Source organism: Cyprinodon variegatus, unplaced genomic scaffold, assembly GCF_000732505.1.
Source record: "Cyprinodon variegatus isolate N-32 unplaced genomic scaffold, C_variegatus-1.0 Scaffold1001, whole genome shotgun sequence".
NCBI classification, from domain to species: Eukaryota; Metazoa; Chordata; class Actinopteri; order Cyprinodontiformes; family Cyprinodontidae; genus Cyprinodon; species Cyprinodon variegatus.
Genome location: NW_015151454.1, coordinates 33542 through 50092, shown reverse-complemented (window position 1 = coordinate 50092; position 16551 = coordinate 33542). Strand labels below are relative to the sequence as shown.

Genomic DNA, 16551 nt, shown 5'->3' with positions numbered 1-16551 from the left:
AGTCTCAATAATTACCAAAACAAAACCATCTGCTTTTAGGTCATACTTTCATTTCAAGATGACAGCAGAAACCCTCCAGATGTTACTCATCAAATGTTATCAACATCTAGGAAAACATAAACAGCACCTATAATAAAACCTATTCTAATTCCTGCGCAATGTCTGCGCAATCAAATGTGGACATAATATTTTAGCACACAGAGGAGCAAGAATGATATCATATGATGATTTGTTTATAATTAAGTCCAATATTGAAATAATAATTGATAAATCTCGTCCATGGTGTTTGTCTTCCATTAATGTAGTGGCTGCCCAAAACTGACCCATATTTTGAAATTCAAAACTGTTGCAGAAAAAAGTGAGCCTGGTTAGGGTTATGTTATGTTTTCTAATATCTTGATATATAAACTTAAGTTCAGAACCAAGCAAAACCTGACAAAGCTTTTGGAAAAAAAGGAAATCAAGGTGCTCATGTTTTGTGTATGACTGGGTTTGACTCATTAATGTATTGACTGATTTATTAAAGAGGCATTTACCATATGGAACCGAAGAGACACCTACCGCAGAAAGTAAAAGTTTCACCAGTTTGACCATCAAACAAAAATCACATCCCAAGACAACCGTTTACCAAAACTAGTAAGAAAATTCAAATACGACAGACATAAAGATCTGTCTCTGTTATCAAAGTGGTTTTGATAAATGTCTCAAATGAACCAATCAGAACGACTGATTGCTGTTCAGATATTAGCAGCTTGAACTCTAAGGCCTCAGTGTTGCTCATATGAGCCTGTTTGACTTTTTGAACAACATTTGGACATTATTATGGGAAGTTTCTGTTTACTTTAGAAATTCTTGGACGAAGAGTGAAGGACAGAGGTCATGGCTCCTTCATAATAACTTAATGCTGAAAAGAGATTCTCTTTGGCTGAGAACAATGACGCCCCCTCCCCTCCATGGGTAGTTTCATGTGTCCCTTGGTAAAAATAAGAAACATGGTTGGTTTTCTGTAGAAATAGAAAACACTGGAAAATCACTTTGACTTTGAATACAAGGTCAAATAAAGTGCAAACACTTCACTATGAATCATCTAAGTTTAGTCTATCTTTAACATTTTGTGCAACACTTTGTGCAACATTCGTATTTCTAAAGGAAATTACCCACTAAGTGCTTTCACTTTAAAACCCTGATTTAAGCAATATATCCTCCCCATTCCTCTGCCACATTTATAAACGTCATCATTTTGGTCCAGCTGGGAGCCGTCACTGCTGTAGATTGTTTGCTCACCTTTTGACAGTTTGTCAAAGTCAACATATAGCTTGAGGATGAAGGAGCCGGTGATGAAGCCGAAGGCCGGGCCGATGGAGGTCACAGCGAGGAGGATGCCTGGAAGACGCAACAGAAAAAGATTTGAAACAACAACAAAAACAGAGATAAGGGAAAAAAAGAACATGCAAGGAAGATATTTATCCTTTAATCACACAAAGAGCATCTTTCTGACATTAAATCTTTCCTATTGCTGTTTGTTTAAGGCGGACATAAACTGTGCGATATTTTTCAATGATTGTACTCAGCTACAGCTAAAACTGTACGACGAAACCGCAGGGTTTAAAAGTTCACAGCTTATGATGCACACTGAGGGACACTTAGAAGATGCAGCTGTCTCAAAACTTCAACCTTCCAGTTGATCCTTGACATGATGCTTCAGTGTTTCCATATGATTTCCTCACTTCATGAAGTCTTCTCTTTGGAAATGCATCAGTCCCTCTTTCCAGATGGAAAGCCCAGCAGCAGCATGACACTGCCAACACCATGCCTCAAAGGCTGGCATGGTGTCCTCTTCCCTCCTGTTCAAACACTTCAGTCCATCTCTGGACCATATGTGGATTGGGAAAGTTCTTATACTCATGTTGGAGCAGAACATGGAACCTTCAGACCCAATGATCAGGAGTTCCATGGTTCTTATCGCTAGTTGATGTTTCCCCTCAAATAGTGATAATTTTGATAAACAGAGGCTGATTCAGCAATCATGATCTAGTCTGTCAGAAGCTGCTAAAAGACACAGTGACTGTTTCAATGTCTACATTGAATCCAACTTACAAATATCTAAAAAATCTCTCACCATCCTGGTGTTTTTCAATTTATTGATTAAAACATAACCTTTTCTCTCCTATTAGTTGAATAAAACAAGCTACATTGACATAAGAACAAAATGTTCCTGTTAAAAACCAAACTTTTTTCCTCTTCCATCCCCTATATGTAACAACATGCCTTAATTTTTTTTAAGATATAGTGGAGGATTTTCACAAATTTTTTAAAAGACCCACCCTCTCCACTCTAAAAAAAAGAGATGCACACGGACAACCCTGTACCCGCTCCTGAGAGGGAACACCTATTAAACGTGTGCGAGAGCATGCATGAGGCCAGATCTCCTTGTGCACGCTGTGTTTCAAATTTGCTGTTTGCATCGTTCATACAAGCTTACTTTCCAAAAGAAGATTTGCAATTTTTCCACTATGTCAGATTCACCACCGGTAAGTGAAAATGGGGACGGTCTTACATAAACATATCACCAAAATGATTGACAGTTAGGAGGACCACTTATTTTGATGATCCACGCGGAAAAAGTACATCCTCCTCCATACCTTTAAGACCCAGCAGTTGAATGCTTAGAAACGTAATTTTTTTCAGAGATAGGTATTATTTCCGGAGTTCCTCGTGGTTCTGTGCTTTGGTCTGCGCTGTTTAAGATAACTTCATTGCTGTGTAGATAGTATCTGATAAAGCCGCCTAAGGGAGTTCGGACCGCACCTAAAGATCTAGACGACTTCCTCATTTGCTTTCTGCACTCAGAGCAAAAAAAGCATTTCTACATCACAGTGCTTTCACTAAACTGCTTGTTCTTTCTTTGTATTCTAAGTAACATACGAAACAGAAAAATAAGAAGTTCAACATTTCTGCAGAAAGTATTAATCACCAAGTGTTTCATAAATGTGCTTAGAAAGCATTAGAACACTAGCATTTCTCTGAAAGTGTCTAAGATATTTCAACAAAATGACCATGCAGGAGTGAAGGAGTGAAATGTGCAACACAGTTTTAGCACAGTTTCCTCTGAGGATCAGATTCAGTTCCAGGAAACCGGCTAAAGTAGGTCAGTTATATAAGCAGAGAAGCTGCAGAGAAGGAGCAGCCTGCTCTGTCAGTAAAATCTATTCCTGCTCTCAGGAGACTAGAGTTCCTCCAGCAGTCCTTTCATTGCAGTTACTTCTCGACTTGATTGACGCATTCAGGAATGTCCTGTTCCTCCTTATAATGGGGAACTTTCTTTGTGACGTTGGGACAATGTGTTAATCACCTCTCAGGTTGATATCTACACCTTCTTACACAAAGGGGCTCAGTTACCATCTGCCACCAAACTGTTAGCATTCCTACCAGCCTCTGGGTCGTTATGATAACACACGGTGTTATTTCTCACTCAGGTAAGATAATAGCCTTTCTGAGGTGTCCAAAATGTTTAAGGATATCTAGTTTGAGCTATGATCCAGAAAACAGGAATGGAAACCATGAGGAGCCCTGCTGGGTGTTTGTTCTCACAACTGTGAAGTCAAGTTAGAGTCAGAGGGATTGCTTCAAAAGCCACCACACTGGAGCGACCAGCAACTGTGGCTCATCCAGGAGGGAATTCTGTGAATCAAAGACTCGATGCAATCTGTCGGGTTTTCCATGATTTACGTGTGATGAGATAAAGTCTTGTGAATTGTTGCTGTATAAATTAACTTTAACTGCACTGAAAAAAAAAAAATGGGAACTGACTGATCAATCACCAAGGTGACTAACCATGTCAGGGTGAGCCTGCCCCTCTGGTAACAAGCAGCAATTCTGACTTACTCCTTAAATGACAGAGGGCCAGTAAAGTAATGATGAGTGAACTGGGTAATTCCTCCGCAGAGACCTAAACGTTTAACCCAGAACTGCTCTCAACAGTGACTAGACGGGGTCATAAGAAGTAAAAGACACACTTTTTTCAGTCATTGGCTGACAGGGTACAACCTCTGGGTGAGTTCCGCTATAACAGCTGGTTATGAGGTGCCCCCGGGACATAATTCAGAATTAACTTCCATATACACACATTAAAGTTATCTCTTCCATATAATATACAGAAAATGTGCATAAATGCTAGTGAAAAGCTCTTACCTAAACTAGTGAAAACATTTACCTCTTATATATCCTACTCAAAAGCTCTCATAAAAAGTAGTGAGAAGTGTTCATATACACTGGTGAAAAGCTTTACCTTTCATACATACTAGTGAAAAGCTTTCATATACACTACTGAAAAGCTATTTGCAAATTTCAGTTAAAACAGAAGCCCTTTCAGCATCATGGGATTTGTGGCTTTACAGAAAACACTGTATGTATTTATATTGTAAGGTACATTGTTAGATGTAATATCTGCAAAAATATTTGCAAATAGCTGGTGAAGATTCTCAGGTCACTGTCATTCCCAAAACAACTTTAAAACAAACCAGTGGACTTTGTTTTCCAAGTCTGAAGATGTTTCGCTTCCCATCCCTTTCTAATTTCAAAGCAAGCTTTCTGGATGGGATGTAAAATGTCTTCAATCTTGAGAAACAAAGTCCACTAAATTGTTAGATAAACATTTAAACAGAAAATACATTCCATAAAGGTCATCAAACCAACAGTCATATTTATTTAACAATTTTTGATTTCAAAATGTCAAATAATAAATGTTTCAAATGTTATATAGAAAAATAATGACAACTTCCAAATTCATAGCATTTGTTTATTTGTTCCCATGTTATGTAGAGGGAACGGATTATTTCAATCAGCTAAAATACATGGTTCCCTTCCTTTAGTTTAGGCAACTATTGATCAAATGTCACCAAATCCAGAGGGTTTGTTGTTGATGAAGAGAGCAATAAACACAGATAAAGAGTTGCAGCTAAATTCATTTGTTCCCATGTTATGGAGGGGGAACGGATTATTTCAGGCAGCTGAAATATCAATTCTCTCCTCTCCTCCTCATATATCTTTGGGAAATAAAGAGCAACTGTTTCCAAATTCTCAAAAAATGTTATGTGTGATAGCATGTAGGATACTAGAAAGTTCCTTAATGCAGTAATCTGTCATATTTTACAACAGGATTAAGCAGAAAGTCTACACTCTCATTTTTGCAGGAAGTATTTATTTTTGTGCCCAACTGTCAGCAAGTTTCCATCCTTTTATATCAGTAATGAATAGTTATAAATACACACTACGGGTTGGAAATCTGCGTTTGGTGACTGATTTTTATTTCTGTAAGGCTTAAGTTTCAAAAGTTGGAAAAAGATCGTTAAACAGCGTAAGGAGACCTTGTTTATTTTTTGATTTTACAATTTTGTAAACACTAGCTGCCGATTAAACAAAATGTTTCAACCTTGACATGATTATATGATTTGTTTTTACAGAGAAATGATGAGAGGCGCCTGGAGAATGATCAGAACTGCTTCTATGGATGCAATGTGCGCTCGCAACACAGGGGGAACAGATTTTCATAGGGGAACAGAATTTAGCACAACACCAGAGCAGGATCTCCATTGAAGCAAAAAAATAAATGAAGTTGAGTAATGCCCATGCTTCTGTGAGGTGTTCAGCTGATAGCTAAGTAATAATCAATAATTTTATTTGATAAAATTTTGGCTGGAGATCTATTCAGAATGACCTCTGTTTAAAACAACTTCTGGTTGAATGACATTCCTTCCTGTTTCACTGAAATATCTTCCATTACTACTAAAATCCCCAAATAACTTTTCAGTAGTATGTAACAAAGCTTTTCAGTAGTGTATATGAAAGCTGTTCAGTAGTATGTATGAAAACTTTATGAAAACCTGTATGAAAACCAGGAATAAACTGATGGACTAACCTGGTCATTCAGTATCTTTGGGCCATTAGACCTCAATCGTTGGGTTGACAACAGTGAAGAGGAATGACATGAAGTACTGAAACAACAGATCATCGCTCGGCCCCAGAGGAACTAGACAAGATGAGGGCATCCCTTTATACCACACTGTCTAAACCAAATTCTCACATCTGAACCTCCCATTGCTTCATAGGCCAACCTTTTATGCCACCTTAGCTAAATAAAGGAACATTTTCTGATTAGTTTCATTTAGCAGTGTCTCTGTTTGTCAAACATTGGACATGGCAGAGAGTTCTGGTTCTAGCTATTAGTAAAATGTTGAACAGAGATTTTTGCTTCTTCATTCTTTTCTCCACTGATCCAGACAAGCTGTGAAGCTCCATACCTTGTTATATTTAGAGAGCAGCTACATAATAAAGTATGATTGAGTTTAAACTTTGTTGATTTATTTGCTGTGTCCTACCAAGGTAGAGCGGAGAGTTCTTCCTACTGGCATAGTCATCGATGTAGGAGATGCCGAAGGGCTGGATAGGGACGGCTCCAATGCCCAGTAGCAGTTGACCCAGAAGCAGCAGAGGGTAGACCATCTGTTGGGCGGGGCTGTCTTGCTCGAGACATGTTTGGTTGGAGGAGGAGGATGTACCGCAGAGGCCTGAGCTGTTATCAGTGGAGGCTGTTGGGAAACAGGCGAGATTATCTTAGAGCAACAAACCAAACAGTTTTTTTGTTGAACGGCGGGAGGAATCTTGCAGAAGCATGAGGTCTTACTGCTGATTCGGTCTGTGTAGATGTACTCATCACTCAGGAAGTGGGGCAGTGCCATAAGCAGCGAGGCCAAACATGCCAGCAGAGCACCGCCACCGATGAACCGCGGACGATGAACACGACTTCCCAGGAAGCTCACAAAGATGATCAGAACAGTGTTCCCCACCTGGATACAGGAAGAGAGAAACCAGTGAAAGACAGGAAGATCCAGCATCATTACCTGACAGAGATTTGACTTGCCAAAACAAAATCAGGATCAGTTCTGCAGAACACAAATAGAGATAACAGATAAAAACATCCATTTCTGAGAAAAGAGTGATTTTGGTTTGTAGCGAAGGCCATGAAAAAGACAGCCAATACTCTTAACAGTTTGTATGTTTTTAAATCATAAACGTTGTGTTTAAACTCAGCCGATTTTCTGCGTAAATCCCAGACAGTTTGGTTTCATCACATACTGTGACCACGTATTGTCACTTAGTAACAGTGCCTAACACCACACTGTTGAATCAAACATTTTTGACAGCACCATTTGCATTGCCTAGGAGGGCATGCAGCTAATTTATAAACCGCTCTTATTGGGGTCTGTGTAGGGTTTTGCTATGCATGATGGTAATAAGCTGTGTTTAAATATATAGAGGACAATATTTTATTTCTGGGTGGATCATCAAAATAAGTGGTCCACCTAATTGTCAGTCATTCTGGTGATATATTTATGTTAGACTGTCCTACGTGCTCGTTCCATTAGCTATCTTTTTCTCTGCATGCGCACTTTCAGGCGTATATCTGTGGTGAGATACGCTTTCAGACAGTCATTGAAGCTCACCTTTCTCACCGCAGTTCTTTGAAAATGGCAGAAGGTTGTAAGAGAAAAAATGTCTACGAAGTTTATGAGAAGAAAACAACGGCCTCAGAAGAGGCAGATATGTCCCGGAATGCTTTGCGCGGAGAGGTCTCCTTGCAAAATATTATAGGATTTGCTGCCACAGCGGCCCACTGTCGCCATAGGCCAGCGCTACTCGACAGGTAGGTGTGTGGGTAGGGGATGGTGATACTGCAGTAAGGTATGAAAATTCAGTGCAGTGTTCAAATGTTCTTTTTAAATCCTTATGGATTTTCACAAGGTTGATGCAACTGAGGGTTTAGACGTCAGTCCAGTTTTGTTCCTAGTTTGGTTGTGACATACTACAGCTGTTAACCTCTTCACATCCATCTCATTTTGAAGTAATCCTCGCCTATTTTCTATACCAAATTGGAAAAGCAAACAACTGCGGAACTGTACAGTAAGCCCATATTTTATGTGTGATACATCATTTGAAAGTTAACGCCTTCTAGATTCTGACAATATAGATATAAAATTTGGAGAGTAAAACACAGCCCAAGCTGCATCAGTTCAAACATGACTGAAAGATCTTAGCTTTATTCCAAAAAATAATAGGTATTTTTTGAACAGCAGTATTAAAGACATGCTTGAGAATAAACAAAAGAAAGACTTTTCTCTTGACCTCTTAAACTCCACGTTTTATAATGTGCTTGTTTGTTATGGTTTCATGTGCTAGAACAAGACAAAGGGGAGTTTTGGTAAAGCATTGATATATACATTGCTGAAAATATAACCTGAAAAGTGTAGAGTAAGTCAGTATTTTCTTTGAGCACCAACTTTTTGTTTGGTTTTGTTCTAGTAAAGTTGGTCACAAAAAGCAGATTTACTGTGAGATAACCAAAGAGAATCACAGATGAAGCTGCTGAACTGACCTCGTTGAAGGATGCCAGGATCCCTGACTTCTGGCTGGATAGGCCGTAGCGTCTTTCAATGGTGGAGATGGAGCTCTTCATGAAACCAGAGACTAAAAGCTGAGCGAGCTGCAGAAAACTGTGGCAGAACACAAATACCTGTAGAGACAGACAGGAGGAAGGCTGTGAACAGAGGAGGAATCAACATGGCAACGTTTGTCCTCTGTCTGAACAAATCCTCAGTCTGGAAACCAGGAAAGACTGGTAGCTTGGAAGGAAAAGAGATAGGATGAAGGGTTAGATCGCGTATAAACAACTACGAGAAGAACTGGATTCATCCTAACTGAGCTCATTTGGGTCATTAACCAAAAACATTAAAGTCTGACCCAATGAGAACAATCCCTGAGCTAAGCTCAGAACAATCGAATACCTTTTGGGTTGAGCTTCTGGTCTTCTTCTAATTCATTGTTTGGTGTTCAACCTCCTCTGTGTTGTTTGATTTACTAACAAGTTTGGTCGAATTTGCAACCAACTGCCATCTGACCATTCTAATGACTAGTTTAACTGAGGATATGATGCCTTTGAATTCCTCATAGACTAAACCGCGCAGTGAACCTTAATCAGATTACTCTCCAATATGGAAGAAATCTGAGCAAAACATATCCTGTCGTAAAGTGTTAGAAAACTGTGGATGTTTTATTCCACCTCACACAGAACAACGAAAGCTCAATGAGGAATGGAAGCAGGTATTTAATGCCTTTGGGTGTAAGATTTTCACACTCGTGCACCACCTGGTGTTAAAATGAATTACAAAAAACCTTGCGGTGGTACCTATGACGGAAGCTGTGGTGTGTCATAGAATTGGGGTTGTCAACCTTCTGCATAATTTTAAGTGTCTAGGTGGGAGATGAAGTAAACAACGTTGTTATTGATTGCAATAAGTTATAAAAGGTCCTACATATGGTACCATGTGCGACCGCAGTACAACATTTCTCTGTGACGGAAACATGTTCTGAGCTGCACTAGCTAATGAACTGAAACACATTAAAAATGTATGAAAATATATCTTGGAAAATACGGCTGTGTTAGATTCAGGAAATGTAGCGTTTGTAAAAAAAATAGAAATTGAGAATAGAAATTGAGTCTACACAGGAAAGAGATTGAAGCAGCTTCTGCAGGAGCGGAAAGAAAAAGCCCAACCCAACTTCAAGCTTTCTTTCTCCTAATCCTCTCCTGCAGCCGTCTTATATTAACAGAACATAGCACATGGTTACAAAACAGTATTTGTTCTGACAGAACAATTGATCAGTTCATAAAGACAAGATGCTCCATCAGAATGACAAGGCAGGATGGTCTCCTGACTGCATCACAAGACACAGTGCAGCATCCCCCTTGCACAAATGGTTTATAAGCACACATTAATTTTATAATCATCATTGAATAAACCTGACAGGCTGTCACGAGGAAAACGTCACCTGACCACAAATTTATTTAACGTTCTTAGACGGAGAGATAGAGCCCAGGACACACATTTATACTGTAAAAATCCCAAGACACTCTTGGGACCATCTCACCTCTGCATAAAGAACTTTCTCACACATGAACATTTGGAGGAAAACAACTTCAGTTCATCAAGGACATTCCCTGTTAGGTCCACTGGCCAGATAAACACAACAACTGTCTTGTATTCATGGCATGAGGGAGCCTTAAGCACCTTAGAGGGCATGTTGTCTATATTTCACCCTTGTCTAGAGTAAGGAGGCAACTGCTTTATGTTACCCCTACCTTAAACATTACAGCATAGATGCTGATACAATATTTTTCTAAACCTACTCCTATTACGCCAAGAAAAAGCACAATCTAAATATTTCATCTCACAAATAGGCCCGAGGAAAAACATGTTTTCACATATCTTTAGCATAAGACAGAAATTTATTTTCACTGTTATACTGAATCCATAAACTTACCTGTGCAGCACAAAGCTCCCAACTTCTACTTCGGGTTTTAAAGCACCATTCTCTTTAGAAAAAACTATGGCGATATAGACACTGGTTTTATCCTGGTTCGTAACATAGATATAAAACATGTTTGCTGACATATTTGTCCCGTTTCAGCAAATTTAATCAAGTAGAGACGCCCCAATATGGAACCCTCCAGTGTGTTCAGCTGGACATATTTATGAATTCTTAATTCAAAACTAAAAGTATGCTTTCATTTAAAATGGAATGTTATTAGTCTTCAGAAGAACATGTATATCGTAAAGCAATTCTTGGTTTTTGGTTACTTAAAGCCAAATAAGTTACACATCGTCCCTTTAAACAAACTATTTACATACATGATATTTCGAAACATGCTGTGTGCCAACATGTTCCATGTCTTTTATTTATGTTTTTAATATAAATTTGATCAGCAGCAAACACCAATACAACAGGTTGCTGCTACAAGGGATGATTTTCTCATGCTTTTTCCTTCAAACAGAACCAAACACCTCAGTTTTATCAGATCATTGGACATGATTTCTCAAATAAAGCTCTGCTTCTGTTTTTAAGGTGGGAGACAATGCCACAGAGCAACCCCTTTGGAAGGCTGCTTTTACTTTTTCTTTTGGCACTTTGCTCAAAGCAGAGAAGTTCATAAGGCTGAGTTCTCCACAAAGTGTGATTTTGGTCTGACTCATTGAGCTACATAAAACCTGGAAGGATGCTAACATTGGCCCTCCTTACTATGACACTCCCCTCCCTATTCCACCAATCAGGGGCTCACTGCAGGCAGCGTGTCAGTGTTTCTGCTAGTGTATTTTTTAAGTATTGTGTAATACACTTGGAAATGACAGAAAAATGAAACCTGGTTAACATTAACATGCATACTTATGAGTCAAATTATCAAACAAAGGTAATGAAAAGGGGCCATAATGAGCTCAGTATTCTCCTCAAATGATTAAACATGAATTTAAATACATTTTTAGAAGTATTACACATGTAAAATACCAGATAATGACTATTTTAACTGACAATAACAGGTTTCCCCACTTTTAACTGAAATGTTGTGAATGAACCAATCAGAGGTTTAGAAAAATATGACATCATCATTGCTTTGTTAAGTTGTTCAAAGATCTTTTAATTGTAGCTTTTGTGTAAACTTTTGTTTTTGCTGAAATAAGTTTTTAATTAATGATATACTTAGTCTGGCTTTTAAGAGATAGAAAGGTTCTACTTCAGTCAGAAAGGTTTGAGTGTGATTGACAGCGTTTCTTTCTAAACAGTGAATCTTATGTTTAGCAGCACCTGAGAAACCAATGCAGGCATGTTTTCAGAAGCAGAGACATACATTTAAAAGCCGTTGAATCACATTTCTTTTAATGCAGGGTCAAGCCCATTAGAGATGTAATGTGAACCAGACTGACCTTGATGCTGCTGAAAGGGCTCCAGCGGCGGACGCCCCCAGAGTTCATGTTGATGCTTTTTGCCACCATCTTTTATTTTTGATTTTGCAAGGAAGAGCAGAACCTAGAACACACCAACAACAACAAAGTGGACCATTAAGGCAGTTTTTAGCTCCAAACTTCCCCCACGGTCCTGCTCCACAACCACAGGTTAATTTCATGCAGGCCTACTGCTGCCTGCCTCTGCACACATAGCACATTCCTGGAGACCTCAGAGAAAAATAAGGACAGGCAGGATAAAAGCTGCTGGGACATCACACAGAGAAGATGAAAACCCCCAGGGATCTGGTTACAGTCCAGACCTGGAGGCCCCTAAAGGTCTGCAGGGTCTTTAACATTAAGGGGGGTGTTATGGTAGAGCTAAGCTGCTGAGAGATTCTCCTGCATACATCTGTGGATCATTTCCTACAACATCTAAAAACCACAACCAGGCTAATCTTCAGTCTTCTTTACAGAAAACAATGCAGGGCAGGGATTATTCTGTTGCCTGAAGATCATCAGATGTTCAACCATCACATCCTGGACCAAACAACAGCTGGAGGGCTTTAGGACCTCTCCCACCGAGGATCTCCTTCTTCTAGGTATATAACCTGTAGAGAAAGCAGTGTCTCCATCTTCAGATGGAGGGTGGTGGTTCTATGGTGGATGATTCTGAGCGCTGCTTTGGCAGGAAGCGGCTCCTCCTTTCAGAACCAACAGCTCATTTAGAGGCAGGTGGAAACATTCGGTCTTTATCGTCACACATTTCTGCCCTTTATACCATGGAGCTGAAAACTATTGGTCCCATCAGTTTGTCAACAAGCTGGTTGGACTGGTTCCTGTCATCACAGCAATTGAGCTGGATTGAAAGTTCACAGAGTTCACTTGGAATGTTTGATGTTTCTGACCTTTAAACATTCTGAGTCATTTGGACTAATATGGCCTCAGGTTAGAACATAGCCGTGCTGGTACTGTACCAACAAGAGAGGGTTCTACTGGATGCTGAGGAGGTTCTACTGCAGGGGTGTCAAACTGGTTCCAGAAAGGGCCGTGTGGCTGCAGGTTTTCTTTCCAACCAAGCAATAGCACACCAGACTTCATTCATCTCATCAAGGGAGTCCAATCTGAACATGATGACTTGATGGGATGACTGGAGTCTGGTGTGCTATTGTTTGGTTGGAAAGAAAACCTGCAGCCACACGGCCCTTTCTGGAACCAGTTTGACACCTGTGTTCTACTGGATGCTTAGGAGGTTCCACTGGATGCAGAGGAAGTTCTACTGGATGCCTAGGAGGTTCTACTGGATGCTTAGGAGGTTCTACTGGATGCTGAGGAGGTACTACTGGATGCTTAGGAGGTTCTACTGGATGCTGAGGAGGTTCTACTGGATGCTTAGGAGGTTCTACTGGATGCGGAGGAGGTTCTACTGGATGCGGAGGAGGTTCTACTGGATGCTTAGGAGGTTCTACTGAAGGTTTCTGATGATTTTCGGTGTTTGAGATTCTCCTCCTTCCAGCATCCATGAAGCCTGAATTGGACTGACCGACGGGTTGTGGGTAAAGTAGCATTGGATCGGCTCATTTAAAGCAAGCTGTTCTGAAAATCATCAGAGGAACAAGGCTGCTCCGAACTGGACCATAGATTACTTCAATCTGAACGGGTAAGATCTGTTGTCATTCTCCAGTGAGAAAAGACACAGCAGTCTGGATGAATCTCAGATTTTACTGTAATCCCTTTACTTTGTAATAGAGCTGAAACAATTAATCATAATTATTTGATTATTGAAATAATTGTCAAATTATTTATTAATCGATTTATCTTTAACTTCTTTAAACATGCCTTTATCTGACAGAGCAACAGTCTTAGAGCAGTAATTATATATGTATATGAATATTTAACATCTTTTGTCTGTCAATATGCTCTATCCAGAGTTCCTAAAGAGCTTCATCTGGTTTGTTCCTGTTTGGCTGTGACACCATCCTGGAGAGAAATATCAGCTGAGCTTCTGTCATCAACACCTTTGTTTATAGATGTTGGAGCTATGCCTGTTTTTCAGTGTAATCCTGTTTCTCTGACTGTGAATAATTGTATGTGCTTTCTTTAATCCTGACATAAGAGCTGGCTGGGAGCTCATCTGTCTGGCTGTGTGTTTCCTTGACGGGTCCGCCTGTGGAGCTAAATGACAGTTGCCTTTTGTATCTTTGTTTCTGTCTCCTTGAACTCCAGTCAGCTTGGTTCTACTGGAGGATTGTTCCTATTAAAAGGGAGTTTTTCCTTTCCACTGTCACTAGCTTGAGGGATTGCTGTCGAGTCAATGAGTCGATGCAATCATCTAGTTTTCCTTAGATAGAAAACTTTGAAATCAATCTGATTTGATGATCTGGGTTAATTATCTCTATAAAGTGCCTTCAAATGACATGAGCTGTGATTTGGCACTAAATATATATTTAAACAAAATTGAATTGGAGAGGTAAAGTTTTAGTTTCCTTTGGTTTAATTCTGTAAAAAATCTTCAAGGAACCTTTTTTTTAATGTGATTATTAATTGGAAAAATATTTGACAGATTCATCGATCAGCTAAATAATCATTAGTTACAGCCCTAGTTTGTAAGGCCTCCACGCATCTAGACAGCCCTCAACCTTACTCCTCCTCTTCCTCTTTTGATGTAGTTTGAAGCACTAAGACCACAACTGGACTGTCCAAATAGATCGTCAACTTTCAGCTCAGTTTTCAAAGTTTTGTTTTTCACATTTCCTGAATTCTTTCATGGAAATAAAACCTTTTTAATAACAAACCTGAAGAAGAAAATGTCTATTTCTTTTATAAAATAAAAATCTGATGTCCCTTTAAAAGCGTCAATAATGGATGTTCTGTACTTCTAAGTTTGTGACTCTGATTAGCTTTATTTGTATACTTTTGGGCTCATATGTAGCCCTCGGTTTTTCTTGTCCGCTCTCCTTTGAAAACCTTGTACGTGTCGAGACTCTGTGGTTTCATTGCTCAGCTAAAAACCTGCTGTTAAACAGAAAAATGAAAGTATGTGGCTGATATCTGCTGCTTCCATCCATGTGATGGATATTTGAACCTTTTGACATTTGTTTTATTCGGAAAACCTAAAACAAGAATGAACAGATTCTAGATCATTCCATTTCTCTTTCTTTTGGACCCGCTGTGTCACGTTTGGGTTGAGGTTTAGACCCAAATGCAGAGGCAGAGAGACTGAGGTGATTTCTTGTAGTTTTAATGATGAAAGCAGTTAAAGGCAGGAATCCAACTAAAATGTAACACAGATCAGAACCATGGAGACATCAGAGGAAAACACGCACAAGGAGCCAGGGAGAGACGAGGTGAGCAGAGAACAGCGAGGACAGGACCAGCAACAACAAGGAACCAACAGAGAGTGACAGCAGAGGGAGAGTATATGTAGCTGACTGAGACAAAAACAGGGCTAACAAGCTGACAAGGAGCAGGTGTGAGAGGAGACAACGGGGGAGCCAAGGGGAAAGGAACACACAAGAGGGCAACAAAGGAAAACAACAGAAAAACCAGAGAACTTAAATCTAGAAACTACAACATAACAGGAATTAAACCAAAGCAAAGTAAAGCACAACTGAACCAAAACCATGACACGCTGGCAGACAGTTGGTAGCAGCAGTATCAGTTCTACCTGAGCAGGTCCATGTTTTAAGACCTGCAAGTATTAATCAGTAACCAGCTTAGCGGTAATCAGTAGGCTTTTATGGCCACCATCAGCCATGTGTTTACCATCAGCTCCAGTAAAAAGGAGCAGATTTATAGTTTATATGCAGATCCTTTTCTGAACTCCAGGAGATTGGTTTCAACCAGACACCAAAGGCTCAGGAGACAAAAACAAGATTGTCAGATTCACTAAAGAATCCTGATCCGGAATAAGTTAATAAAAGCAGAGATTTAATGTAATCAGTTAAACAGTTTCTCCCCCTTCTTGCTCCTTTCACGAGGTAATGAAGAAGTTAATGAAGGTTTGTCTCCAACTAAACCTGATGGTGATGATCAGCCTGAGCTCAGGAAATCTCCTGAATTAACTCAGGAAGATGCTCCAGAGAAGTTTCATTCACCTTGAAGTGAAGAGAGGTTCTTTTTTAAAAGCAGACACTCCACAGAACAGCAGCAGCTTTCTCTCATCGAGTCAAACTCCAATCCTCTGGGGAAAACAATGACGAAACTGAAGGAAACAGAAGACTTACTGTGATCCCTGTAGCTCAGTTCAGTCTCAGCTGCTGCTGGTTCTGCTTCTCTTCTGCTCTGCTGAAAGCACATCCAGCTGCAGGAAGGGAGGGGGAGGAGTGCTTTCAGGAATCCAACCCAGGAAGTCCAAACTGTTGGAGATACTAGAAAAAAAAAAAGCTTAAGGTTCTGGAGGGCTCAACTGGACTGTTCCTGGAGGAGCTCAACTGGACTGTTCCTGCAGAGCTGAACTGAAGTGTTTCTGGAGCAGAGAATCCTTCAGCGGCAGTTCCTAGTCTGGTTTGACTTGTTCAGTCAGTGGTAGAACTATAAAAAACTTCTCTGCTGTTTGGCTCCCTGCTGCTGCTTCACATCTGGAATTGTTATTTAACTGCTCAGGTTATCCACAGCTCTCTCCATAATTCTGCTGCTATAGGCTTTGGCTGCAGGAGGGCTGAAAACCAAATTTCTTCTCTCTGCTACACTATCCTAAAAATCTATTTAGGCCCATTGA

General features: G+C 39.9%; 1 protein-coding gene across 1 annotated transcript in view; it reads right to left on the bottom strand.

Annotated features, from left to right (window-relative positions):
- Positions 1 to 16291, bottom strand: part of LOC107100702 (solute carrier organic anion transporter family member 2B1-like) — a 33707-nt gene extending 17416 nt beyond the window's left edge. The window contains exons 1-6 of the mRNA XM_015399282.1: positions 16058 to 16291; positions 11814 to 11916; positions 8432 to 8569; positions 6683 to 6845; positions 6378 to 6587; positions 1285 to 1383 (exon numbers count right to left, since the gene is read on the bottom strand). Of these exons, the coding sequence (XP_015254768.1) occupies positions 1285 to 1383; positions 6378 to 6587; positions 6683 to 6845; positions 8432 to 8569; positions 11814 to 11882 (679 nt within the window). The 5' untranslated portion in view covers positions 11883 to 11916; positions 16058 to 16291. The remainder of the gene's footprint in view (positions 1 to 1284; positions 1384 to 6377; positions 6588 to 6682; positions 6846 to 8431; positions 8570 to 11813; positions 11917 to 16057) is intronic.
- Positions 16292 to 16551: the final 260 nt, after the last annotated feature.